The sequence below is a fragment of the Chlorocebus sabaeus genome, chromosome 12 (genome assembly GCF_047675955.1).
Source record: "Chlorocebus sabaeus isolate Y175 chromosome 12, mChlSab1.0.hap1, whole genome shotgun sequence".
In the NCBI taxonomy this organism is placed as follows: Eukaryota; Metazoa; Chordata; class Mammalia; order Primates; family Cercopithecidae; genus Chlorocebus; species Chlorocebus sabaeus.
Window position 1 is genome coordinate 75,427,553 of NC_132915.1, and position 27,977 is coordinate 75,455,529.

General features: G+C 36.1%; 1 protein-coding gene across 6 annotated transcripts in view; it reads left to right on the forward strand.

Moving 5' to 3' along the window:
- FSD1L (fibronectin type III and SPRY domain containing 1 like) overlaps window positions 1-27,977 on the forward strand; it is an 89,071-nt gene that overhangs the window by 38,243 nt on the left and 22,851 nt on the right. For 3 of the 6 annotated variants that reach the window (XM_037983089.2, XM_007968516.3, XM_037983136.2), the window contains 5 exons: window positions 326-447; window positions 15,501-15,710; window positions 17,393-17,491; window positions 21,562-21,691; window positions 22,358-22,390. In XM_037983089.2, coding sequence (XP_037839017.1) covers window positions 326-447; window positions 15,501-15,710; window positions 17,393-17,491; window positions 21,562-21,691; window positions 22,358-22,390 — 594 coding nt within the window. The remainder of the gene's footprint in view (window positions 1-325; window positions 448-15,500; window positions 15,711-17,392; window positions 17,492-21,561; window positions 21,692-22,357; window positions 22,391-27,977) is intronic. The other 3 variants (XM_037983150.2, XM_037983092.2, XM_037983095.2) reach the window with 1 other exon arrangement.

Genomic DNA, 27,977 nt, shown 5'->3' on the forward strand with positions numbered 1-27,977 from the left:
TAAGATTGAATGTACAGAGGTTCAGATGAGTGTTGAGTTTGGTAAAGATTATTTTTATTGGATACTTGTTATGTTATTTGTATATATGCAATTTAACAAAAATTGGGAGGAAAGTTGCTAACCAGTTGTCTTAAATGTCTTTAAAAAGACATTTTGTAGTTTTTTATTTAGTTAATTTTGAAGACTAAGAGCAAATTTCTATTTCACTTTTATTAGAATCTCTGAAATTATTAGTGATATAATTTGTATTTTCATTTTATAAATTAAATATGATTTGATACTTCCTATTCCTTTATTTTAAAAAGTATGTTTGTGTTTACCATAGAGTCACAATGGCTTCAGCCTTTCGCCTTTCTTTGAAACCAAAGGTCAGTGACAACATGACTCATTTAATGGTGGATTTCTCACAGGAAAGACAGATGCTGCAAACTTTGAAGTTTTTGCCAGGTAAATACATGTACTACATGTAAAGTTTTGTATAAAAACTTTTTTTTTCTACAAGATTTTTTTTGCAATGAACATTGGTATGTAAATATTAAGGAAGTACAGTGTGATTTTTTTTTCACTCAGCTAAGGAATAATTAAATTTGGTAGTTTTTTTTTATTTTTAGAGATTTTATTCGTAGTAAAAATTGCATTTTAAGAATCCTATCAAGGGATCTCTTATTGTTAGCTTGGCAGAGGGAAGCAGTATGGTGTGATGGTTAGCAGTGGGTCTCAAGGCCAGACTTCTTAGGTTTGAATCCTGTTGCTTACTTGCCATGTCATGTTGAACAATTTACTTAACTTCCTTCATTTTTAACATCTTTAAAATGTGATGATATTCTTCTAGGGTGTTTATAAGAATTAAATAAATTGATATCTCTAAAATATTTATAATAGTACCTGCACATAGTTAAAATTCAGTGAATGTTAGGTGTTATTATTATTGTTGTGGTTGTGGCTCAGATGGAACTTTATCTTCAGTATATGTTAACATTGTTTTATTAAAGTATTAATATGAGGATATTGCAGTAGCCAAAACTATTTGTGATTGAGTCCCAAAGTATTCACTTATATGAAAGAACCAATTAAGAACCAATCTTAATCTGTTTTGTGTTACCATAGCAGAAGGCCTGAGACTGGGTAATTTATAAAGAAAAGAGGTTCTCTAGGCTGAGAAGTTCAAGACTGGGCAGCAGTGTCTGGCACCTTCTGGTGATAGCCTCATGCTATGTCAAAACATGATGGAGCACAGAAGGGGAACCAGACACATGCCAAAAAGGCAAAACAAGAGAGGCAACCTCATTTTGTAAGAACCTTCTTTCACAGGAACTAATCCATTTTTATGAGAACTAACCCAGTCTTTTGAGAAAGACATTAATCCATTGTAATGACCTAATCACCTCTTAAAAGCGCCACCTTCCAACACTGCCATATTGGTGATCAAACTTCAACATGAGTTTGCTGGGGACAAGTCAGGAATATGACTTACAACCTTTTGGTTAGGTTTTTTTTTTTTTGCATCATGTTGCTGATAACTAAAACTATTTAGATATGGTGATTTGAGGGATCAAGGACTTCTTGAAAGTGACATATTTTCCTTACAAATACTTTTTTTTTTGGAGGCTAGCTATTTTTGAATAGAGAATGTTGATTATATGGAACCATTCTTTTTTCCTTGAATATATGGTCAGGGACTTTAAAATATGATTGGAAAAACAAGTTAGTAGTTCTAACACTATGATGGAACCTAGGAAGGGTAGCACAAGTGAAATACTAATTTGTGTGATACAGATTAGAAGTTCTAGAGGAGTCCATAAAAGGAAAAGATGAGAGAAGGAACTGTAGTTGTAGAGGAAGAAAGTGTACTTGTCATTGGCTATTTACCTAAACACTGGCCTTTCAGAATTTCTATATTTTCATTCACAAGGCTCTACTTGAGAGTGAAACTGATATTAAAGCAGGAATAAACATTTTTAAAAGTTTTTTTTGATTACCATATAATTTAAAATGGTTTGTTTTTTTCATTCTGACATGTAGAATTTCGTTGGTAAGAAGCTGGATTTTATTTTAGTTTTGAAAATTTGAGGTGGCACAGGTTACCAGTTAACTGAGGTTTTACTTTTCAGTAGAACACTCTTACGTTCACTTGTGGGAGATAGGGACTTAAATTTCAGACTAGGGAATATATCTCCAAATGTGAGCTTTCTTAGGAAAGGAAAATAGGAAATATGTTTAGAAGTCACATTAACCATATGTCTCTACTTACCACCAGTATGACTCTAAAACTTCAGAATTTCACCCTTCTTCATATAGCTATCAGATGTAGAACATTCTTAATATAATTTCCATCTGAGTGGAGAGCAAAGAAAAATTTCAGCAACCTAGAGAGGAAAGTTGTCCTTTCCTGCTTATCTGTTTACATATTAAAGTTACTTTAGTATTTTTGTTGGAAAAAGGAATATATGCATGTGATAAACAGTTGAAGTTGTACGAAAGAGTATAAAGTAGCCCTCTCATCTCAGACTGCCAGTTTTCTTCCCTAGGAGTTACCACTGTTAACTAGCATGTGCTTATCTTTCTAGAAACAGTCTGTGCCTTTGTAAAAGTATCATCATATAGACAGAATCACGTAATTGGTAACTTTTGGTGATTTCATGTGATTGAAGCTAACATGTAATTCACCTCCTTTAAAAAGGTGGAAGCACATAGTACAGCAAGAACTCAAAGAAAGGAAGCATACATATACATTGTTATATAATTTTGCTTTGCCACTTAACAGTATGTCGGAGTTCATTCCAGATCACTGTACATCTACTTTATTTTTTTTTTCATGACTAGATAGTAGGAATGTAATTAGTTCTGGATGAGTATTTAGGTTTATAGTCTTTTTATTAGAAATAATGCTGAAATGATCAAATACTTGTATATATTTGCAGAGAGGTGACACTATCTCTTGAGGACAAATTTCTGGAAGTGGAAGTGCATGTTTATTTTAAATTTGAGTAGATTTTAGGTTGTCAAAGAGATTTCACAGTTTATATGTACTAGAAAATATTTGAATGCATGTATTGTTATACTGCTGCAAACACTACTGTCGGGTCTCTTTTTTCCTATTCTAATAGGTGACAAATATACTGTGATTGCTTTAATTTTCATTTCTTTAAGTATGAATGAATTTGTGCCTTTGTCATATTTTCATAAGCCACTTTAAAAATGAGCTCCCTATTTATGAATTTTGTCAAATTTTCATGGAATTGTTAGTCTTTTTATTAACGAAATGTGGGATAGGACCTTTTAATACATTAAGGAAGTCAACCTTTGTCCTATGTGGTGTATATCCTTGCTCACCTTGATCATTTGCCTGTTGAATTTATGGTGATTTTTTTTCCTAGCAAAATTTTTAATTTTAGTGCAGTCAAATACATCACACTTTTTTTTTGTGACTCTTAGATTTTGTAAAGGTGTTACTTAGAAAGACTTTTGCTATTGCAAGATTGTAAAAATACACATTTTCTTATATTTGCAGCTTTTTAAAAATAAACTTTAGTTTTAGAGCGGTTTTAAGTTTACAGTAAAGTTGAATGAAAGGTATGGAGATTTCTCATACACCTTCACACATGCATAGCCTTCTTCACTATCAACGTCTCCCACCAGAGTGGTATATTTATTACAATTGATGAACCTAAACTGACACGTAATTATCACCCAAAAGTCTATAGTTTACATTGGGGGTTCCCTCCTGGTATTGTACATTTTATGGATTTGGGCAGATGTATACTGACATGTATCCACCATTGTATTATCATACAGAGTATTTTCACTGCTCAAAAAATCTTCTGTGCCCCACGTTTTCATTGTTCGTTACCCCCAATCAATGGCAACCACTGATCTATTTACTCTCTCCATAGTTTTGCCTTTTCCAGAATCTTGTATAGTTGGAATCACGTAGTAAGTAGCCTTTTCACATTGCTTTCTTTCACTTAGTAATATGCATTTAAGTTTCCTCCATATATGTTGACGACCTGATAGCTCATTTCTTTTTAGTATGGAATAATAGTCCATTGTCTGGATGCACCATGGTTTATTGGTTTATTCATTCATACGCTGAAGCACATCTTGGTTACTTCCAAGTTTGGACAGTTATGAATAAGGCTACTATAACCATCTGTATGCACATTTTTGTGTAGACATAAGTTTTCAACTCCTTTGAATAAATGCCAGTTACTGACAGTATGGTAAAAGTTTGTTTAATTTTGTAGAAAACTACCAAACTGTCTTCCTAAGTGTCTGTATGATTTTGCATTCCCACAAGCAATGAATAGAATTCTGTTGCTCCACATTTTCACCAATTGGTGGTATTGTGGTATTTTATTAAGTTTCAGTTTCCCTAATGACATATTATGTGAAGGATCTTTTTATATACTTACTGTTTGTATGTCTTCTTTGGTAAGGTGTCTGTAAGGTCTTCGGCCTGTTTTTTTTCCATTGGGTTGTTTCTTTTCTTATTGTTGAATATTAAGAGTTCTTTGGGCTGGGTGCGGTGGCTCACGCCTGTAATCCCAGCACTTCGGGAGGCTGAGGCAGGCAGATCACAAGGTCAGGAGATCGAGACCATCCTGGCTAACACGGTGAAACCCCCTCTCTACTAAAAATACAAAAAATTAGCCGGGCATTTTTTTGTAGTCCCAGCTACTCGGGAGACTGAGGCAGAAGAATGGCGTGAACCCAGGAGGCGGAGCTTGTAGTGAGTGGAGATCGCACCACTGCACTCTAGCCTGGGAGACAGAGTGAGAGAAAAAAAAAAAGGAGTTCTTTGTAGTCCTTATCGGATGTTTCTTTTGCAGATATTGTCTCACTCTCTGGCTTTTCTTCGCCTTGAACGATGTCTTTTACAGAGCAAGATTTTTAATTTCAGTAATAATGTTTAGTCTCTTATTCTTTCATGAAGCATGCCTTTGGTTCCTTTGATCTATTTGTCTCTTCTTTCACCCACACCACATCTTGATGACTGTAGCTTTGTAGCTTTTTTTTTTTTTTTTTTTTTTGAGATGGAGTCTTGCTCTGTCACCCAGGCTGGAGTGCAGTGGCCCGATCTCTGCTCACTGCAAGCTTCACCTCCCATAGTATGTCTGAGAATTGACTAGTTTCAGTCTTCTAACTTTGATCTTCTTTTTCAGTATTGTGTTGCCTTTATCTGGATCCTTTGCCTTTCTGTATAAACTTTAGAGCCATCTTATTGATATCCACAAAATAGCTTCCTGGGATTATGATTGGGATTGCATTCAATCTGTAGATCAAGTTGGCAATAAGTGACATCTTAAGAAAACTGAGTATTTCTATCCATAAACATGGAATATCTCTAATTTAGTTCTTTGATTTCTTTCATTATACTTTTGTAGTTTTCTTCATATAAACATGGAACATATTTTGTTAGATTTATATCAGAAGATTTCATTTTAGGGGTGCTGATGTAAATGGTATTGTGTTTTAATTTCAAATTCCATGGGTTCATTTCTGGTGTACAGGAAAGTGGTGGAATTTTGTATATTAACCTTGTATCCTGCAGCCTTGCTGTAATCACTTATTAGTTTCAGGAGTGTTTTGTTGGTTCTTTTGGATTTTCTACTTAGATGATCATGTCATTTGTTAACAAAGACAGTTTTATTTCTTTCTTCCCAATCTGAATACCTTGTTTTGTCATACTGCATTACCTAGGACTTCCAGTACTATGTTGGAAGCAGTGGAAAGAGGGGGATCCTTGCCTTGTTTCTGAACTTAGTGGAAAAATTTTGAGTTTCTCCCCATTAAGTATGGTGTTAGCTGTAAGTTTTTTTGTAGCTATTTCTTAACAAGTTGAGTTGAGGAAGTTCGCTTCTGTTCCTATTTCACTGAGAGGTTTTATTTCGAATGAGTGTTGGAATTTGTGAAATGCATTTTTTGGCATCTGTTTATATGATTGTGAGATTTTTCTTTTTAAGCCTATTGATGTGATGGGTTACATTGATTTTTCAAATGTTGAACCAGCCTGCATACTTGTAATAAACACCAGTTGGTCAAGGGTGTAATTCTTTTTGTTATGTTGGATTTGATTTGCTAATATTTTGTTGAGGATTTTTCACATCTAATTTATGAGACATAATGGTTTGTAGTTTTCTTTTGCAGTAATATCTTTGTCAGTTTTGGTATTAGGGTAATGCTGGCCTCATAGAATGAGTTAGGAAGTATTCTCTCTATTTTTCTCTTCCTCAAGAGATTGTAGAGAGTTAGTATACTTTTGTCCTGAGAAGTATGGTAGAATTCACCAGTGAACACTTTTATACCTGGTGCTTTCTGTTTTGGAAAGTTATTAATATCGATTCAATCTATTCAGATTGTCTGTTTTCCTTCTGTGGGTTTTGGCAGATTGTGTCTTTCATAGAATTGTTCCTTTCATTTAGGTTATCACATTTGTGGACATAGAGTTGTTCATAGAATTCCTTGATTAGCTTTTAATGTCCATGGGATCTGTGGTGATGCTCCCTCTTTCATTTTTGATACTAGTTATTTGTGTCCTTTCTTTTCTTAGTCTGACTAGAGGTTTATTGATTGCATTGATCTTTCAAAGAACCAGGTTTTGCTTTCATGACTTTTTTTCCTTTGATTTCCCTCTTTTCAGTTTCATTGGTTTCTGTTCTTGTTTTTTTTGTTTGTTTTTAGAGATAGAGTCTTGCTCTGTTGCCCAGGCTGGAGTGCAGTTATGTAATCATAGCTCGCTGCAGCCTTGAACTCCTGGGCTCAAGGGATCTTCCTGCCATAGCCTCCTGAGTAGTTAGGACTACAGGCATGTGCTACCATGCCCAGCTAATTTCATTTTTTTTTTGTAGAGAGGGGGTCTTACTGTGTTGCCTAGGCTTGTCTTAAACCCCTGGCCTCAAGTGAGCTTCCCACCTGAGGCTTCTAAAGCACTGGGATTACAGGTGTGACTACCACACCCAACCTGATTTTTGTTCTAATTTTCATTATTTCTTTTCTGCTTGCTTTGGCTTTATTATTATTATTATTATTTTTAGTTTACCAAGGTGGAAGCTTAAATTATTGGTTTTAGATCTTCTTTTCTAATATAATCATTTGTCAGTGGTGGGGATACATTCTAATAAATGTGATGTTTGGCAATTTTGTCATTGTGCAAATATCATAGAGTGTACTTACCAAACCAAGATGGTATAGTCTACTACACATCTAGGCTATGTTATATAGCAGATTGCTCCTAGGCTACAAACCTGTACAGCATGTTACTGTACTGCATACTGTAAGCAGTTGTAACACAATGATAATGATTTGTGTATCTAAACATATCTAAACTTAGAAAAAAATACAATCAAAATATGGATTGTAATTTTATGGGACCACTTTTATATATGTGGTCTGTCATTGACCAAAATGTTGTTATGTGGCTTATGGCTCATGACCATATGTGCATGCAGTGTTATAATTTCCCTCTAAGCACTATTTTCATTGTATTCAACAAATTTTGATAAGTTGTGTTTTCATTTTCATTTGGTTCAAAATATTTAAAAATTTCTCTTGAGATTTATTATTTGAGTATGTGTTATTTAGAAGTGTAGGTTGTTTTTTTTTGTTTTGTTTTGTTTTTTTTTTTTTGGTTTTGTTTGGTTGGTTGGTTGGTGTTTTTTTTTTTTGTTTTTTGTTTTTTGTTTTGGAGACAGAGTCTTGCTCTGTTGCCTAGGCTAGTGCAGTGGCGTCATCTCGGCTCACTACAGCCTCTGCCTACCAGGTTCAGACAATTCTTCTGCCTCAGTCCCCGGAGTAGCTGGGACTACAGCACACCCTGCTAATTTTTATATTTTTAGTAGAGGTGGGGTTTCGCCATGTTGGCTAGGCTGGTCTTGAACTCCTCATCTCAGGTGATCCACCCCCGCCCCAAAGTGCAAAGATTACAGGCATGAGCCACTGCACCTGGCTAGAAGTGGGTTGTTTAATCTCAAAGTATTTTGGGACTTTCCAGCTATGTATCTTTTTCTGTTAAGTGATTTATAATTTAATCATTGCATGATTTGTATGCTTTTGAGTTTGTTAATGTGTGTTTTATGGCCCAGAATGTAGTCTTTATCTTGGCAAATGTTCCATAGGAGCTTGAGAAGAATGTGTATTCTGCCATTGTTGGATGAAGTAGTCTGTAGATATCTATTATATGCAGTTGATTGATAGAGTCGTTGAGTTCAACTATGTACTTAGTGATTTTCTGCCTCTCTCCCATCACTTGTATCATTGCTGTCATTTATTTCACTTACGCAACAGTGTATATAAGCACATATATATACCACACACATTCAAATAAATAGTTGCCCTTATTGTTTTGAATTGTTACTGGTTAGATCAGTCAAAAACAAGAAAAATAACTTTTTATTTTACCTTCACTTATCCTTCTCCAGTGCTCTTTGTTTCTTTCTCTTTAAAGGACTTTTTAAAAACATTTCTTACATAGCATGCCTATTGGCAACAGATTTCGTCAATTTTTATTTGTCTGAGAGAGTTTTTATTTCTCCTTCACTACGGAAGGATAATTTCAAGGTATACAGAATTGCTCCTCTATAGGTAAGGTCCCCTCCTCCGCCCCCACCTGGCTTCTTTCAAGTGTTTTCCTTGTCTTTGATTTTCTGTGGTCTGAATATATGCCTAGATATGGTTTTTGTTTGTATATGGCAGGGAGCATTTATTTTCATTGATGTTCCCTGAGCATCCTAGATCTGTAGTTTGGTGTCTGACATTAATTTGGGAATTTCTCAGTCATTATTGTTTCAAATATATCTTCTGTTCCTTTCTGTCTTCTCCTTCTGTAATTTCCATTATACATATTTACTCCTTTTGTACTTCCACAGTAAATTTTGGATATTATATTCTGTGGGATTTCTTCCAATCTTTTTTGTCTTTGCTGTTTCATCTTGCAGGTTTCTATTGAGAGATCCTCAAACTCAAAAGTTTCTTTCCAGTCAGCTATTAAGTCCATTAAATTATTCTTAATTTATGGTACAGTGTTTTTTTCTTTGTGTTTGTTTCTTACAATTTCTGACTCTCCACTTTTATTGCCCATTTTATGCTGTCTTTTATGCTGTCTCCTTTCTCCGTTTTATGCTGTCTGCTCTCTCCATGAGAGCCCTGAGAATATTATAACTGTTTTTAATTATTGGTCTGATAATTCCAGCATCTCTGCCATATCTGAGTCTTATAATTTTTTCTTGATAACCTGACATGTATTGGGTTAACGAAGCTGATGTAAACAGGCCTTTATTAATGTGGTAGTAAGGTGTGTGGGAGGGGAAGCATTCTGTAGCACTATAATTAGGTCTCAGTCTTTTGGTGAGCCTGTGCCTCTGGACTGTGAACTTCACAAGGGACTTCTCAGTTTTCCCCACTCCTCACTCCTGGATTGTTTGGAGTGGCCTGGGGTTGGTTTGGGTATTTCCCTTTGCCCACATGGAGTAGCTGATTGGAGTTGGATATTTCCCTTTCCCCAGGTCACTTAGGCTCTGACAAAACCTCAACAGATTAGACTATGATTAAATAGTTTCTCTTAAGGGAACAGAAGCTCTGATGTATTTCAAAATACTTCCTTTTCTCCTCCCCCTGCTGTGGAAGCATAAGGGGATTTTTCTCCGTTAGTTATTCGTGGTGGGAACCTGGTAAGCTCCTGGAGGTAAAACTCACAAATGTGTGGGGACACTCCTGTAACTGGGTCTCCTTTGAGTTGGACTCTCAGACATCCTGTTGTACTCCTTAAGCAAGTACAATTTCAATTAAAATTTAAATAAAAATGTGGCCAAGGGATTATAATCCCAAGCATTTGAGATAGTTTATTTCCCTTTCATTTCCAAATGGAGTTTTATGGAGAAAACTCAGCTCAGTAATATCAGAAAGGCTTTTCTAATAGCCACAACTGACTATGAGAAGAGCAATTTTAGGAAATAGTAACTTTTCCCATCACTAAAATAATTCAGTAAGAAGCTTGACAATAGCTTGAAGCCAGTGTTGTAAAGGGAATCCATTCATCAGAAGATAACGTGCAGTGCTTCTCAGACTTTAAAGTGCATGCAAATCAACTGCAGATTCTGAGTCAAGAGTCTTAGTGTTGGACTTGAGGTAACTTAGGGTTATTTTTACACACATTCAAGGTGAGAAGCACTGTCTTATTTATAAAAGCTCAACCATGCAACACAATAAAATTGTTTTATGCTGGATTTTTTTTTTTTTTTTTTTTTTTTTTTTGCTATGGTAGAATCCCTCCAGAGTATGGTAGTTATATGGTAGTTATAACAGTCTATGGTAGTATATGAGTCCTCTTCTTTTTCTGTTTGAAAGTTTTGAAGTTTTTTTTCAGATTTTACCCAATCTCCTGCTCTGGCTTTCATGAATTCTTTAAGATGACATTGTTGCTTATTTCTAAAGTTCCCATCATTTACAGTTTTTATTGTTTGAGACAGGGTATTTCTCTGTCACCCAGGCTGAAGTGCATTGGCATCATCATAGTTCACTGTAGCCTCCAACTCCTGGCTCAAGCAGTCTTTCTGCATCAGCCTCCTGAGTTGCTAGGACTACAGGTGCATGCCACCACACCCAGCTAAGTTTTAATTTTTTTTTCTTTTTGTAGTGATAGAGGTCTCACTGTGTTGCTCAGGCTGGTCTCAAACTCCTGGCCTCAAGCCATCCTCTAGCCATGGTCTCCCAAAGTGCTGGGATTATAGGTGTGAACCACTGCACCCAGCCATCATTTCCATGTTTATATCTGTGTTCTTCTTATTGGTCATACTTAGGTCCGAAAAAGTTAGTTTACCAAACACAGACTCTACTTTCCGGGTTATCAAATTATCAGTAAGGCAGATTCAGAACTTTTCAGAGATCCTGCCTTTAGGTTCCTTTAGGTTTCCAGGTCAGTAAGGGTCCTATCATTCATCCCTTTGTGTTAGTTTTATAGATCACTTGTTTCCACTTGGCCAGATAGTTTAACTTTCATATATGTTTTTTTCTTCTCATTATTATTCGGATATCTTTCTGCATGTTACTGCTCTTCAATTTTATATTTTTTTATATACTAATATATATGTCCTTAGCTTAGAGTGCCTTTCTTTAAGAATAGTAAAGGCTGTTGTCTCTAAGTCAAACTGCTTATGTTTAAATCCTGTTTCTTCTTTAATTGTCTAGCAGTGCAATCTTGGGCAAGTTACTTTGACATCTTTGAACCCCTAATAAAATAATGATAATATAAAGTTTATGGTATTGTAATGGTAAGGATTAAAGTGGAAAGCACTCAATAAATGATGGCTATTGTTACTACCATTATTCTTTTTTAGTTTTCTATTTAACTTATGAAGAAAACTTTGTTTGATTGTTGCCTTTGAAATTGTATTTTTCACTTTGTATTTATCTCAAGTGCACTTTTTTACTCACACTTGGAAAATTTACATGTTGACTTACAGCAGTTGAGGCTTTAACTGTTGTTTTCTCCCCCTTCTCAGTTTTCTCATGTGAATAACTGATACCAGTGATAACATTTTTTTCCCATAATGTTTTCTGTTGTAAGTAGAGCTTTTCCCCCTAAAATCCAGTGTATATATCTTCATTTTCTGTATCTAGGTTTCCCGTCACTTCTAAATTTTGACAGAGTGAAAATACACATAGATATTACTACTACTTTGATTTAAAAAATGATTTAAAACTCAGTCTTCTCACCCTTACTTCCCTTCTTTTGGGCTTTCAGTGATGGCTTAACAGACCAAGAGCATGCTTATTGTTGTCAAGTAGATTGCATGAACAGTTAGGATTTCCCCTTTTGGCAAAATGAGATTTAAATAAAAAAAAAATCAAGAATCCTTTTTGTGGAGGAGTTTCGTCCAGAAGGAAAACTGCAATAGGAATTTTTTTTTTTTTTTTTTTTTTTTTTTTTTTAAAGACAAGGTCTTGCTGTGTCGCCCAGGCTGGAGTACAGTGGCACAACCACTGCAGCCTCAACCTCCTGGGCTTAAGCAGCCCTCCTGCCTCAGCTTCCGGAGTAGCTGGAACCACAGACATGCACCACCATACCCAACTAAATTTTTCTGATTTTTTTGTAGGGGTCTCACTTTGTTGCCCAGGCTGGTCTCGAACTCCTGGGCTCAAGTGATCCTCCTGCCTCAGCCTCCTAAAGTACAGGGATTACAGGCATGAGCCACTGTGCCCAGCAGAAAAATGTAATAGGTTTTAAAAATTCATGAAGGATGCATTTAAATCTCTAATTTTTAATATTTTATAGCATAAAAATTTTCTATAAGATGGAATCAAATTAACTTATAAAATGAAAAAATATCTTTATCTCTTAATTCCATAAATGCCACTATAATCTATCCTATAGTACATTATATGTAGTAATATTAGTTATGGATTTACCTGAGTCTTAACAGTGGAAGTGATGATGATCAATGATAATTACAAAGTCATTATCTACTGTTAGCCATTTTTTATGCATTGAAATTTTGACTTTATATCCTTTCTCCTTTCTAGAGCTAAGAAAAGAAATAAGTCTGGCAATGCTGATGCCACTTACCCTTTTACATTCAGATGCAGATAAAACATTTAGTAAATTCTTCAACTAATTTCTACACTATTGCTAGTTAGTCACTGTTGCTTTATGGAAATATGTAGACAAAACATGTGGATTGCTTTCCTTTCAAAGAGTTCTGCATCGCCTAAGTAATATTTTTGTGTAATAAGTACACTATCTTTCGTCTTCCCCTGAATGTGTATGCCGTATTTGATGAATTGTTTTCTTCTATATAGAATCTAGAGTGAACTTCCCACATGTTAGCTCCAAGTCAACCTAAATTTGACATACCACTCTTAAATTATCTAAATATTCTTTGTCCTTCCCACGTGTCACCACTTTCTTAGTTTTTTTCTTTTTTTAACCTCAGTTTTCATTTTGTTACTTGACTTTCTTTTGGGGACCATTATTCACAAGAAAGAAGAATCTGCCTGCCAGTGCAGTCTTACTAGAATGGCAGCTGAATTGAGATGTACGTAGTAGTGTGCTAACTAGTCCTACTCACTAATTAAGTGACCTTTTTTATACCAGCCTCTCAGGACTTTCAGTTGCAGATTTATGACTCAGCAAAATTTTCACATTGCTACAGGCCATAGGCCTTTACATTTCCTTACATGTAGGCATAGCAGAGCATATTAAATTCATGAATGCCTATAGTCTCTTCTCTTGGCAGTGAATAGTCTACAATTCTTATGTTTCAGTAATAAAGACTAACAGATGTTACGTATCATAAGGACAGAAATCCTACGAGACAGATGAAGGAAACTGATGGTAATGACAAATAATAAATGCTTTTTTGGTTGTCAGTTGTCTTACTAATAAATTATATCCAATTCTAAGTATTTATTGTACAATTATACATGCAGAGTTTAACTTTGGGAAGATTCTAGTTAGTGGAAATGGATCATCCTTTCCAAGTCAAATTTTTTCATCTTGATGTTATTTTACTGGATTTGTTAGCTCTCATGTTACTTTGCATCTTAACTTTTATACGTAATTCTTTTGTTATTGTTGTGGTTTAAAAAAATATTAGCAAAAGTCATCTTTCAGTATGTGTGGGGGACTGGGTCTAGCACCTTCGTTGAATTACCAAAATCCACAGATGCTCAAGTCCCTTGTGAAAAATGGGTATTTGCATATAACCACATATATGTACATCCTCCCATATACTTTAAGTCATCTCTAGACTACTTATAATACCTAATACAATGTAACCACTATGTCAGTAGTTGTTATATTGTAGTTTTGAACTTTTTTATTTTATTTATTGTTATTTTTATCTTTTCCAAATATTTTTTGATCCAAGGCTGATTGAATCCGTGGACACAGAGGGCCAGCTTTACTTTGTTTTTTAGAATAGGGTTATATTTGTGGAGAATTGAGCATGATAGTACAGAAAGTTACCATAAACCCACTACCTCCTTCATATACTATTTCCCCTGTTATTACTATTCTGCATTAGTGTGATACATTTGATATAATTGATGAATCAACAGTGATACATTATTAAAGTTCAGATTTTATATTAGCATTTACTCTTTGTGTTAAACAGTTCTGTGGGTTCTGATAAATTTATAGTGTCTTATATTTACCATTATGCTACCATATAGAATAATTTCACTGCCCTCACATTCCCTTCTGCTTCATCTATTCATCTCTTGTGTCCTGCAACCCTTCTATGATTACTTGTTATTTCCAGGAATTTTATTCTTTGGTGGTGGTGGTGGTGGTGGTGGTGGTGGTGTTGTTTTTGAGACAGAGTCTCGCTCTGTTGCCCGGACTGGAGTACAGTGGTGCAATCTTGGCTCACTGCACCCTCTGTCTCCTGGGTTCAAGCAATTCTCCTGCCTCAGCCTCATGAGTAGCTGGGATTACTGGTGCATGCCACCACGCCTGGCTAATTTTTGTATTTTTTGTAGAGACGGAGTTTCACTATGTTGGTCAGGCTGGTCTTGAACTCCTGACCTCGTGATCTGCCTGCCTTGGCCTCCCAATGTGCTGGGATTATAGGCATGAGCCACCACGCCTGGCCTGTTCTTTGGATTTTCTACATAGACAGTCATGTCATCCACAAAGAGTTTTATTTTTTACTTTATAAATGGTATTTTTCTTTTTTTTATTGGTATCATTATATAATTTTTCTGCAATTGATGGAATAGAATACATTAATTGATTTCAAACACTTAACTAGCCTTGCATACCAGGAATAAATCTTTTGAATTCTTTTCTTTAACAATAAAATGTTTAAATCTGATACCTGCTAGACTGCATAGTTTCACCCAGTTCAGACAAGTCCATATCACTGGAGGACCATGTTCTACAGTTGTTATGTCAGTGGATCATGTGTTAATGTTAAATAGCTATGAAATATGTCTTTCATGGAAAAGAAATTAATGTTCATACATGTTAAATGTGGCTCATTTACTACAGTTTATTTTAATGAACTGTAGAACTCTTGGGAAAAACATTTAAAAATCCTTAAGTATTTTGCAGGGTTGGGAAACAAGATTTTAAAATACATACAGGATTTTAAAATACATTCAAATACATACAAGATTTTAAAATACATAAAACAAGATTTTAAAATACATTCAAGAGTGAAAATATACTCTTGAATTATTTTAATCATTATATTCAAAGCAATTTATTCTATTTGTTAATGTTGATTTAATTTATATGCTACAGCTATTTGAAATGTCAGATTAAAAATATAATATGTTCAGAAGTAGCAAGTCTTTCTTGATTCCTTATCTTTAATGTGTGTACTTTGAAAATAGTTATTTTACATTTATGGGGTATCTTTTTGCTTAATCTGATCTACTTTTGAGCAGTTCAAAAGCAGAATGAAAAAGCAGTTTGAATGATATAAATATATCAATAATTGATTAGAGCTGTAATAAATGAGGAATGAATGAGTCTTTTTTTTTTTTCTTCTTCTTTGCAGTCCCCAAAGCTCCAGAGATAGATCCAGTAGAGTGTTTGGTGGCAGATAACTCTGTAACAGTAGCTTGGAGAATGCTGGAAGAAGATAATAAGATTGACCATTTTATACTGGAACATAGGAAGACTAATTTTGATGGACTTCCACGTGTAAAGGATGAGCGATGCTGGGAGATAATTGATAATATTAAGGGTACTGAATATACACTATCAGGTAACATGTCTGCATTTCAGGAATCTCATTCTCAGAAGATAAATGTATTCTTGAAAAATGTTTTGAGTTACTTTAAAGGATAAAGTTTTTAAGTTTCTTTAGTCACACTGACTTTTTAGATATTCATTATGGAAGTGATTTTTTCTTGAAATATCAAGGAAACCCTTTTTATTTTTGAGACAGGGTCTTGTTCTATTATCACCCAGGCTGGAGTGCAGTGGCGGGACCTTGGCTCACTGCAACCTCCACCTCCTGGGTTCAAGCGATTCTTCCGCCTCAGCCTCCTGAGAAGCTGGGACTACAGGCACGTGCTACCACACTTAGCTAATTTTTGTATTTTTTGGTAGAGACAGAGTTTCACCATGTTGGCCAGGCTGGAAACCTTTGTTTTTATTACTTTTGGACATTTGTAACATAGTAAAACAGAATATATGTAAAATAAGTATGAAGGGATATTCTGAAAACATTACTGCAGAATAACATTTAATTTTTACCTTGGTTTTCTGACTCTTAAAAAACTGTTGGTTTTTTAGATGTTCTCAGTACTCATTTCACTGATAATGTAAATACTGTAACTTTTACTGTTTTAAGATTACCTTCATGTTAATAATTAAAGAAGACCTGTGACTTGGTATAATATTGGAAATTCGTGTTGACCTTTTGAAAGCCATTATAAGGATGTCTCAATATATAGTGGACTTTGGATATTTGAAATGGCAAAATATTGCCTGAGTTGTCAGATGCTTATTGTGCATGAGTAGTAATATTAGGAGCACCATTATTGAGCCGTTACCATTTGTCAGAAGATGGGCTCAAGTGTATTACATATAGTACATCTCATTTAATCAGCATGTTACATCTCATTTATCTTTACAACAACTGTTAAGTTGGCTTTATCATTTCTGTTCTACAACTAGGAAACTGAGGCTCAGTCAAGTTGTTGATAGTCCCTTAGCTAGTAATTTCTAAACTGCGATTTTAATCTAGACTGTACTTCAAAATGTTTGTTACTAACCTCTGCTTTACTTCCTCTTTAAATTCATTTTCACATAAAAAACAATGTTTCATAAATATAAAAATTATTTAGGGTGTTCACTTTAAATTGAATATGTTATTGTAAATTGTACCATCTCTCTTTGAGTGAAATATTACTTTTAATGAGGCCTGAAAGGGTACTTTTTAATCACTGAGTTAAAATAAAAGTTGATAAACTATATGTGTTTCTTTGAATAAAATAATAATTAAATCATGATTCCTCTTATTTTGAGCATATCACTCTTTTTTTTTTTGAGATAGAGTTTCACTCTTGTTGTCTAGGCTAGAGTGCAATTGCACGATCTTGGCTCAACGCAACCTCTGCCTCCCAGGTTCAAGTGATTCCCTTGCCTCAGCCTCTCGAGTAGCCATGCCAGCTAATTTTATATTTTTAGTAGAGATGGGGTTTCTCCATGTTGGTCAGGCTGGTCTCAAACTCCTGACCTCAGGTTCGGGAGTTGGCCTCCCAAAATGCTGCGATTACAGGCGTGAGCCACTGTACCCGGCCACATATCACTCTTTTAACAAATTCATACTCTTCCTGAATACAGAGACACAGTACTTAATGTCTGAAGGCTCATACTCATACTTTTGGGAATAGAGTCCTTTACTGTTCATGTCTGAAAACCATGTTTTCATTTTTTCAGGCTTAAAATTTGATTCAAAGTATATGAATTTCAGAGTGCGAGCTTGTAACAAGGCTGTGGCTGGAGAGTATTCTGATCCAGTGACTCTAGAGACCAAAGGTGAGATCAGTAACTCTTTATACAGCATAAAACAAAGCTTAGCAGCTGAAGTTATTCATAACTTTGTAACAGGAAACACTTCATGTTATGTTGAATTCCTTCTCTACTTCCCCTAGCCTAGCTTTCGCAACAGTAAGAATTTTAAGAAAGGGAAAGTGGTTTTCATTGGGTTTTCCTATATAATTGTATTCATACAAATAAAATAGACTGAGATGATGGTATTGTATTTTCTGGTGGATGCTTGATTTATACATTTCAATATATAAATAGGTAAGTATCACCGAGATTTGCCCAGAGTTTTCCCATAGAATGGATTAGTGGGGAATCAATACTGGGGAAGTATCTGTTTAGTTCAGGTCCTCTCTGTTTTCGTGAATCTTATTGCAGCAGTTAACATTTATATAGTTTATTAATGGTTACAAAACACTTTCAATTCTTTATTAGATAATTAAAGTCATCGAGAGATCAGTATGCTAGATATTATGGGTATCTATATTGCAGATGAAAAAATAGTTTTAATATATTAAATGACTTCCCCATGATCCCTAGACCTAGTTTGGAAAGGTGTGATTAAGAATCCACTTCTGAGTTCTGTGCCATCCCTTACTATGAGCCTGGAACCTAGATTCTTCTAGTCTCTGAGAGCAATTTAGATTTAATGAAAGCTCCCTAGGGTAGCACACTTGAATACAGAGGATATTTTTAGGTATTTACCAATTTGAAGGTTATAATGCTGGAGACTTTCCCAGTTGTGAGATGATTATTGACTGGATTTAATTCCAGAACCAGACTCTACACATTCTTGTAGGCACTTGGGACTTAAGGCATTCCACTGACCTCTAGTTCATATAGCATTTGAATAGGTTTACCTGCCAGAGATTTGATTGGATTTGGAGGATGAAAAAAAATCATGTCAGAATAAAACAAAATGATGAGGCCTATAATTTATTGATGAGACAAACTCAGAAAAATGTTTGCTTCACAAAGGTCTAAAATAAAGTCTATCTTGAAGTAATTTGTTTGGATTAGCAAATGTTTTTATTTGAGAACTGAACTATAGGTAACTTAGCTAAGGAATGCAGTTACTCTGTATTACATGTTGTCAAACTGAGATGTTACTGTGGTTTCTTAGAGGTTTTTACCATTTTAAAATACAGTCATATATAGGAAGATAATCTTTTCTGTATAACTTGAACTGTTTTAGCCCATCAAGTACATTCATTACTATTATTATTCTTCCTCAAGAGCATCGTATTTTTAAAATTTCTTTTGTTTCTTTTCATTTACTCTTTATATTTAATGACCAAAGTTGGACCTAAATGTGGTGAATTACACATTTCTATGCAAATTCCATAGATACAGGAAAATTAATCACTGGCTTGTAGTTTTCTTCGAGCTGGGCTGGCTGCTTCTGTTAGCAATGTTTGGATGTTACTGGTCAAACTCTTAATCTTGGGGTTTGTAGAGAGAAACTAAGTTGATTCTAGCCCTTTTCAGCACTTCTTCACTGTTGAGTAAACCCTCTGCAGTAGAAATAGACTGAAACTCAACTCTGAGACCCATGGAACAGTGATTCTGACCTTCAGGGAGTTCCAGAATAAAGTTAGACTCCTACATGGCCATGAGTCACAGATTTTCTAGGGTTATTCCATAGCAGTAAGAGCTGCATAGGAAAAGTCCACATTTTTACAAATGACACACTGAACAGTTGTTTACCAATTTATTTGGCTTGTTGCAGCCTTTTTCAACCAACCAGTAGAAATTAGTGTATGGACAAAAAACTAGAGAGAAAGGAAGAAAGGTGGAGATTAAGTAGTTGAGCCTACTAAAATTTCATATGCTTCCACTTAAAGTTCTTGATATGGAAAATAATGAACATTGTTTATTTCTGCCCTCCAACATGTGTAGCACTATTTCCTCTGGCATTGTAATTCTCAGAAGTGAAGAGTAATGTAAGTTCTTATCACCAGAATATTTAGGGTATAAGTTGTTTTCTTGTGAAGGTAAATGATATTAAATTACTAAATCACAAATTATTCTCCAACTTTAATTGATAGCGGCTATGATATAATTTTATAGTACCAAGAAAGCAGCCAGTGGCACAAAGTTAAACATGTGAAATATATCTGTACTCTGATTTTTGGTACTTTGTTTTCACAGACTATTAAAGATATGGGAACCAGTATCTAGTTATATTATAGGACTTAGGACTTATACGAGAGATAGGACCTCACTTTTGAGGCTAGTCTTTTTATTATTATTATTATTTTTAACTATAGAATGTTATCTCTGTTACATTAAGGAGCTCTATAACTTAACTGAGGTTCCATAAAGGGGTAATGTCCAAAAAGAAAGAGAGATATGAAAATGACACTCCTTAGGATTGAAACCCATGCCTTTTTGTTTGGATGCTGCGGTATTTGATAAGTCTGCTTTTAAGTGGTTTTCAATGGCACTGTCTTTTTTTTTTTTTTTTTGCCACCTTTGACATCAGTATTGCTGGTGGCCCTTCTCTCCAGCATAACAAACATTAGGGGACAGCCTTAGGATTTCTTTCTTTTTTGAAAAAACAGCCTTAGGATTTTAGCAAGCAGTTGAGACTTGGTGGCACCTTAGAGTTAAATCCAGTATTCTTTCTCAAAAATGTAGATGCTCTCACATGCATTACCTAATGACTCACATATAGATGTTAACTTTATTAAGGCAGTTCATTCTTGGAAATGCAGGGTATCAGTGTTACATAATCCTAACCTTTTGATAACCTGTCTATTAAGGAATTCTATTTCTATTTTTACTAAAAAGCTGCATTATTGCTGCATTATCTCTTTTTTCTGTAAGTTCATTTCATTTTAAATACAGATTTTGAAAGCTGTGAACTTCCTTGTATTGTTTGATATTTACTGGAAGCTCTGTGGTCAGTAGTGTTGTATTCAGAATGTTGTTTCATAAATAAAAACAATGAACAATAGCTCCAATACATAGTTGAAATTAAAGTGCTCTTTACAGAACAATAGGGGATAAAAGGATTATTGATTGATTAGGTAAACAGATATGCATCATCAAACAACAAACTAGAGAGAGTCATAGTTCACAGACACACTGAAGCCTTAGCTAAATTAAGTAATATCCGTAAGTGAAATAGGGTTTTGTAAAGGGATACTGTATTTCTTAATATATACTAGAAGTTTGAACCTTTGGAGGGAAATAGAACTAACAGGCAGATTAGTTAGTAACTGTGTAATAGCTGATACCTTGCAAGATAAAGATTCCGAGAGTTATATTTTAAGATAAAAGGAATGGTGTGATCAGTCATGAATCAATGCATTCTAATGATTTACCCTAAATTTCCAAGGAGGGAAGTGTATACCTTGCTTCACTGATTTCCTAAATTAGCAGTTCTGAGTAAGTCTTGTGAAAAGTATAGATAATTCCTCAAAATATCAAATAATCTGGAAAGCATAGTTTTTTGTTTTTTGTTTTTTTCATTTATATGGTCCCTTTTCCCTCTGTACACTTGGTCATGTAAATTATCTATCAGCTGGGCCAGTTTCCTTGTTCTGCCATCATGGCCTCAGTTTCTCCATGTTTGTCTTACTTTGAAACTGAGAGTTTAGGTGTGAAATTATTAAATATTAGAGTATCAGAGAAAATGTGTATGCCGGGTTTGATAATTTTTTACACTATGTAACTTTATCCTTCTCCTTAATTCTTCCAGTTCCCCTTCCTATTTAGTCGTAACAGTCAACTGATATCCTAATAACAGGAGATTTAGGTTACTGTGTACTCACTGAGATTTTAGAAGATTGAACAGCAGAAATGTCAGTGACCATGCAAGTACATTGTATTTGATTGGAGTATAGGATATATTGAGAAGAATAATGGGAAATCAGATAAGAATTATAAATTACAGCCTGATTGTTGAGAATTTTAAGTGCTAGGATTATGAATTTGTTCTTTATTTTCTGTATTCAGTATTGAATTGATTGGGTAAAAAATAATGTGATAGCTGTGTTTCAGAAAGTGGAGATATGCTATATTTTTAAAATGTATTGAAATATTACCTTGAATAGCACTTAACTTCAATTTGGATAACTCCTCATCCCATTTGAACCTGAAAGTTGAAGATACCTGTGTAGAGTGGGATCCTACTGGAGGAAAAGGTCAAGAAAGTAAAATGAAAGGAAAAGAGAACAAGGGCAGGTAAGCTAGGCCATTAAATCTGCCATATGGACAAATGCTTGTACACTGGTTCTTACTTAACAATAATTTTCATTGAAATTCTTAGTCAATATACCTATGAGATTTACAGTATATTGGTAGCACCAAAGTGAAGAATATAATACTATTTGTCAGTAGTTTAACATATCATTAACATTTTTTGTTACTTTTGTTTTAGTTTCATCCCTAATCCTCTTACACATTTTCATTTCAGTATTCCATTTCTTTGAAGTTATATATACAGAAACTTGAATTGCTTAGAAGTTTCTAGTTTAATTCCTGAATTTTAGACTTATAGATCACCTATCTTACCTGCAGGTCTGGTCTGCACTAAATGACAGCATTTAGCAGGTACAACCCTAGGGTCTTGCTTCTGATCAGCAACACAATGAACCTAAGAGGCAGGTTCAAGGGCCTTTTGTTATTGTCATAACTAACTTATTTAAATAAAGTCAAAGCATGGGAGCCTCTTTCTTTTTTAATAGAAGAAGTTTTTGCTCAAACTGAAGATAAATGCCTTTGTGGGCTACAATAACAAAAATGAATCTCCAAAAATTCCTCAGCAGGCCTTTAATCTGATTTTGTTATAAACTGTTAAATTTAAGTTGTAAAACAGTTTCTTAACAGTTGCCTGTTTTTATCTGACAGTGTCCATGTTACTTCACTGAAGAAACATACAAGGTGATGATCTATGTCTGTCTAGTTCTAGGACTTAGTATAATCTAGCTTGGCTGATTAAAAAAACTTTAATTTTTTCTTTTAACCAATAAGCAGAAGCCATTGCGGCAGCCTTCATAAGCTAAAATACTGCTCTGTGTAGACTGTATTGGTAGCTTATGTTTTGAATTTACATTGTAGTGTGCTGCATATTATTTGGATTATATTGTATATGGTAACAAAGTAAGCTCTGCTTTAAAGTCTTTCTTGATTTTTTTTTTCCTTATCTGATTTATTTTTATGCTTTTACTCATACCTGGCATCTTTCTTGTTGTACTGAATAATATCCACTAGTCTAACATTATAGCTTTGCTTTTATTTGTATTTGACACACAGCAGGTTTGAAGAGTTCTCTATTTTATAATAATTAGGCAGTTTCAGAATCAACAAGGATAAAAAATAAAGGTCATTGCTAAAATTATCAAAACAGTTCCAGAAAGATGAATTGTTTCAATTTGCACGAGTAATATAATGCTTATTTGAAGATACTACATATCTTTACTGGAAACCAGAATGTGTTGTCTTTTCAAAATTATCTTCCTCTACTTTTCAGTTTATGTACTTGCTATTGGGAAAAGTGATTTTATAGTGTGTGATAAATTGGAAAATGCTGAATTTAACAGTCTATGAATAGACTACATATTCGTGATTTAAGATCATATTATTTCTTTCTCCCTTCCTACTTTTTAAGAGTATTTTACATATAGGCTACTTGTGGAATGTTATATGCATTTATATATTCTTTCCGTAAATATTTGTTCACTGTAGGATGTCTGCTGGATGTTGTAGGATTTATAGGGATAAACACTGTCTGCTTTCAAGAAATTTGCCCTAACTTATGTAGATGAGATGTATGTGCAAGTAGCAATAATGCACGGTAGACATATGTACAATGGTAAGTGTGAATAAAGGTGTTCAGAGGAAGAAAGATGCCCAGAGCTACCAGATGTTGAGGTGGTTAGGTAGGATAGTCAAACTAAAAGTAATAATCAAACATTTATTGATTTGCTGTGATAGTATAAGCAAGAGGCCACAAAGGAAAGAATACTCACTCCCCCATTGTTCAGTTTTTCCCAACAGAATGGCACTGGGTGAAGGTCACGTAAATCAACACAGATCACAAATAGTGGATCTTCTCACTGCAGCAAGCCCTAAACAAAAGGCTCCTGCCAGTTTATGGACCTGAGAGCCAAGAAGGTGGGCAGTGAGGGCTAAAATGGGAAAAATACTAAAACAGAGGGGAGAAAAATATTTTCAGACCATCACTCCTCCCCTGACCTCTGCCCTAAAGGAGTTTTATGCAGAGACACCTGAAAAGCAACTCAGCCTAGGGCCTGTCTCCAGGAAGAGGACCTCTGAATAGAGGTGCCTAGGATAGGATTGCAGATACGGTGTACGATCATGATGGGGAGAAGAGTGGAATTGCAACTCTCTCTCGAAACTACAGTGCACTAGCTGTGCACCAAGTCTGGTGTGAGGAGGGCAGCTCACCCTACCCTGTGCCCCGACCCTGCCTCATCAACGCCTGCCTATGCTTAGGCCTGAAAGATCGCACACAGGGCGCATGCATGTCACTAGACGGCACGCCTGCCTTCTTTCCAGGAGAATTTCCCAAGGACTGCTGCCTGGAAGCTTATGGCTAATGTGGAGCTGACTGTAGTTTGCCAAATTAAGAAAATGCCCCAGGCATTCTTAGGAAGAAAGATGTGCCAGATTTGATCTTTAAGATGGCTGAATAGGAACAGCTCTGTTCTGCAGCTCCCAGCAAGATAGATGCAGAAGGCAGGTGATTTCTGCATTTCCAACTGAGGTACCTGGTTCATCTGGTTGGGACTGGTTGGACAGTGGGTGCAGCCCATGGAGGGCGAACTGAAGCAGGGTAGAGCGTGGCCTCACCCAGGAAGTGCAAGTAGTCGGGGATTTTTCTCCCCAATGCAAGGGAAACTGAGAGGGACAGATCCTGAGGAACCCTGCACTCCAGCTCAGATACTGCACTTTTCCCACAGTCTTCACAACCTGCAGACCAGGATATCCCCTCCGGCGCCTACCCCACCAGGGCCCTGGGTTTCAGGCACAAAACTGGGTGGCCTTTTTGGCAGACACCAAACTAGCTGCAGAAGTTTTTTTTTTTCCCCCCCATACCCCAGTGGCACCTGGAATGCCAGTGAGACAGAACCGTTCACTCCCCTGGAAAGGGGACTGGAACCAGGGAGCCAAGTGGTCTGGCTCCGCGGGTCCCACCCCCTCGGAACCCAGCAAACTAAAATCCACTGGCTTGAAATTCTTGCTGCCAGCACAGCAGCAGTCTGAGATTGACCTGGAATGCTCCAGCTTGGTGGGGGGAGGGGCGTCCGCCATTGCTGAGGCTTGGGTAGGTGGTTTTCCCCTCACAATGTAAACAAAGCTGCTGGGAAGTTCGAACTGGGTGGAGGCCACTGCAGCTCAGCAAGGCCACTGTGGCCAGATTGCCAGATTTCTCCTCTCTGAGCAGGGCATCTCTGAAAAAAAGGCAGCAGCCCCAGTCAGGAACTTATAGATAAAACCCCCATCTCCTTGGGACAGAGCACCTGGGGGAAGGGGCGACTGTGGGCACAGCTTCAGCAGACTTAAATGTCCCTGCCTGATGGCTCTGAAGAAAGCAGTGGATCTCCCAGCACAGCGTTCAAGCTCTGCTAAGGGTTAGACTGCCTCCTCAAGTGGGTCCTTGACTCCCGTGAATCCTGACTGGGAGATACCTCCCAGTAGGGGCTGATAGACACCTCATACAGAAGAGCTCTGGATGGCATCTGGTAGGTGCCCCTCTGGGACGAAGCTTCCAGAGGAAAGAGGCAGCAGTCTTTGCTGTTCTGCAGCCTCCGCTAGTGATACCCAGGCAAACAGGGTCTGAGGTGGACCTCCAGCAAACTCCAGCAGACCTGCAGCAGAGGGACCTGACTGTCAGAAGGAAAACTAACAAACAGAAAGGAATAGCACATCCACTCAGAGACCCCATCTGAAGGTCACCAACATCAAAGACAAAAGGTAGATACATCCACAAAGATGAGAGAAACCAGCACAAAAAGGCCGAAAATTCCAAAAGCCAGAATGCCTCTTCTCCTCCAGAGGATCACAACTCCTCGCCAGCAAGGGAACAAACCTGGATGGAGAATGAGTTTGATGAATTGACAGAAGCAGGCTTCAGAAGGTGGGTAATAACAAACTCCTCCGAGCTAAAGGAGCATGTTCTAACCCAATGCAAGGAAGCTAAGAACCTTGAAAAAAGGTTAGAAGAATGACTGACTAGAATAACCAGTTTAGAGAAGAACATAAATGACCTGATGGAGCTGAAAAACACAGCACGAGAACTTCGTGAAGCATACACAAGTATGAATAGCCGAATCAATCAAGTGGAAGAAAGGATATCAGAGATTGAAGATCAACTTAATGAAATAAAGCAAGAAGACAAGATTAGAGAAAAAAGAATAAAAAGGAATGAACAAAACCTCCAAGAAATATGTGAAAGGACCAAATCTACATTTGATTGGTGTACCTGAAAGTCACAGGGAGAATGGAACCAAGTTGGAAAGCACTCTTCAGGATATTATCCAGAACTTCCCCAACCTAGCAAGACAGGCCAACATTCAAATTCAGGAAATAAAGAGAACACCACAAACATACTCCTGAAGAAGAGCAACCCCAAGACACATAATCGTCAGATTCACCAAGGTTGAAATGAAGGAAAAAATGTTAGGGAAGCCAGAGAGAAAGCTTGGATTACCCACAAAGGGAAGCCCATCAGACTAACAGCAGATCTTTCTGCAGAAACCCTACAAGCCAGAAGAGAGTGGGGGCCAATATTCAACACTCTTAAAGGAAAGAATTTTCAACCCAGAATTTCATATCCAGCCAAACTAAGCTTCATAAGCGAAGGAGAAATAAAATCCTTTACAGACAAGTAAATGCTGAGAGATTTTGTCAGCACCAGGCCTGCTTTACAAGAGCTCCTGAAGGAAGCACTAAACAGTGAAAGAACAATCGGCACCAGCCACTGCAAAAACATACCAAATTGTGCAGACTATCAAGACTATGAAGAAACTGCATCAACTAATGGGCAAAACAACCAGCTAGCATTATAATGACAGGATCAAGTTCACACACAACAATATATTAACCTTAAATGTAAACAGGCTAAGTGCCCTAATTAAAAGACACAGGCTGGTAAACTGGATAAAGAGTCAAGACCCATCAGTGTGCTGTATTCATGAGACCCATCTTACATGCAAAGACAAACATAGGCTCAAAATAAAGGGATGGAGGAATATTTATGAAGCAAATGGAAGAAAGAAAAAATCAGGAGTTGCAATCCTAATCTCTGATAAAACAGGCTTTAAACCAACAAAGATCAAAAGAGACAAAGAAGGGCATTAAATAATGGTAAAGGGATCAATGCAACAAGAAGAGCTAACTCTCCTAAATATATATGCAGCCAACACAGGAGCACCTAGATTCATAAAGCAAGTTCTTAGAGACCTACAAAGAGACTTAGACTCCCACACAGTAATAGTGGGAGACTTTAACACCCCACTGTCAATATTAGACAGATCAATGAGACAGAAAATTAACAAGGATATTCAGGACTTGAACTCAGCTCTGGACCAAGCAGACCTAATAGACATCTACAGAACTCTCCACCCCAAATCAATAGAATATACATTCTTATCAGCACCTCATCACACTTATTCTAAAATTGACCACATAATTGGAAGTAAAACACTCCTCAGAAAGTGTATAGGAATGGAAATCATAACAGTCAGTCTCTCAGACCACAGTGCAATCAAATTAGAACTCAGAATTAAGAAACTCATTTAAAACCACACAACTACATGGAAACTGAACAACCTGCTCCTGAATGACTGCTGGGTAAATAGCAAAATGAAGGCAGAAATAAAGATGTTCTTTGAGACCATTGAGAACGAAGACACAATGTACCAGAATCTCTGGGACACATTTAAAGCAGTGTGTAGAGGGAAATTTATAGCACTAAATGCCCACAAGAGAAAGTAGGAAATATCTAAAATTGACGCCCTAACGTCACAATTAAAAGAACTAGAGAAGCAACAGCAAACAAATTCAAAAGCCAGCAGAAGACAAGAAATAACTAAGATCAGAACAGAACTGAAGGAGATAGAGACACTAAAATTCCTTCAAAAAATCAATGAATCCAGGAGCTGGTTTTTTTTAAACATCAACAAAATAGATAGACCACTAACCAGACTAATAAAGAAGAAAAGAGAACAATCAAATAGATGCAATAAAAAATGATATAGGAGATATCACCATTGATCCCACAGAAATACAAACTACCGTCAAAGAATACTATAAACACCTCTATGCAAATAAACTAGAAAATCTAGAATGGATAAATTCCTGGATACATACACCCTCCCAAGTCTAAGCAAGGAAGAAATCGAATCCCTGACTAGACCAATAACAAATTCTGAAATTGAGGCAGTAATTAATAGCCTAGCAACCAAAAAAAGTCCAGGACCAGATGGATTCACAACCGAATTCT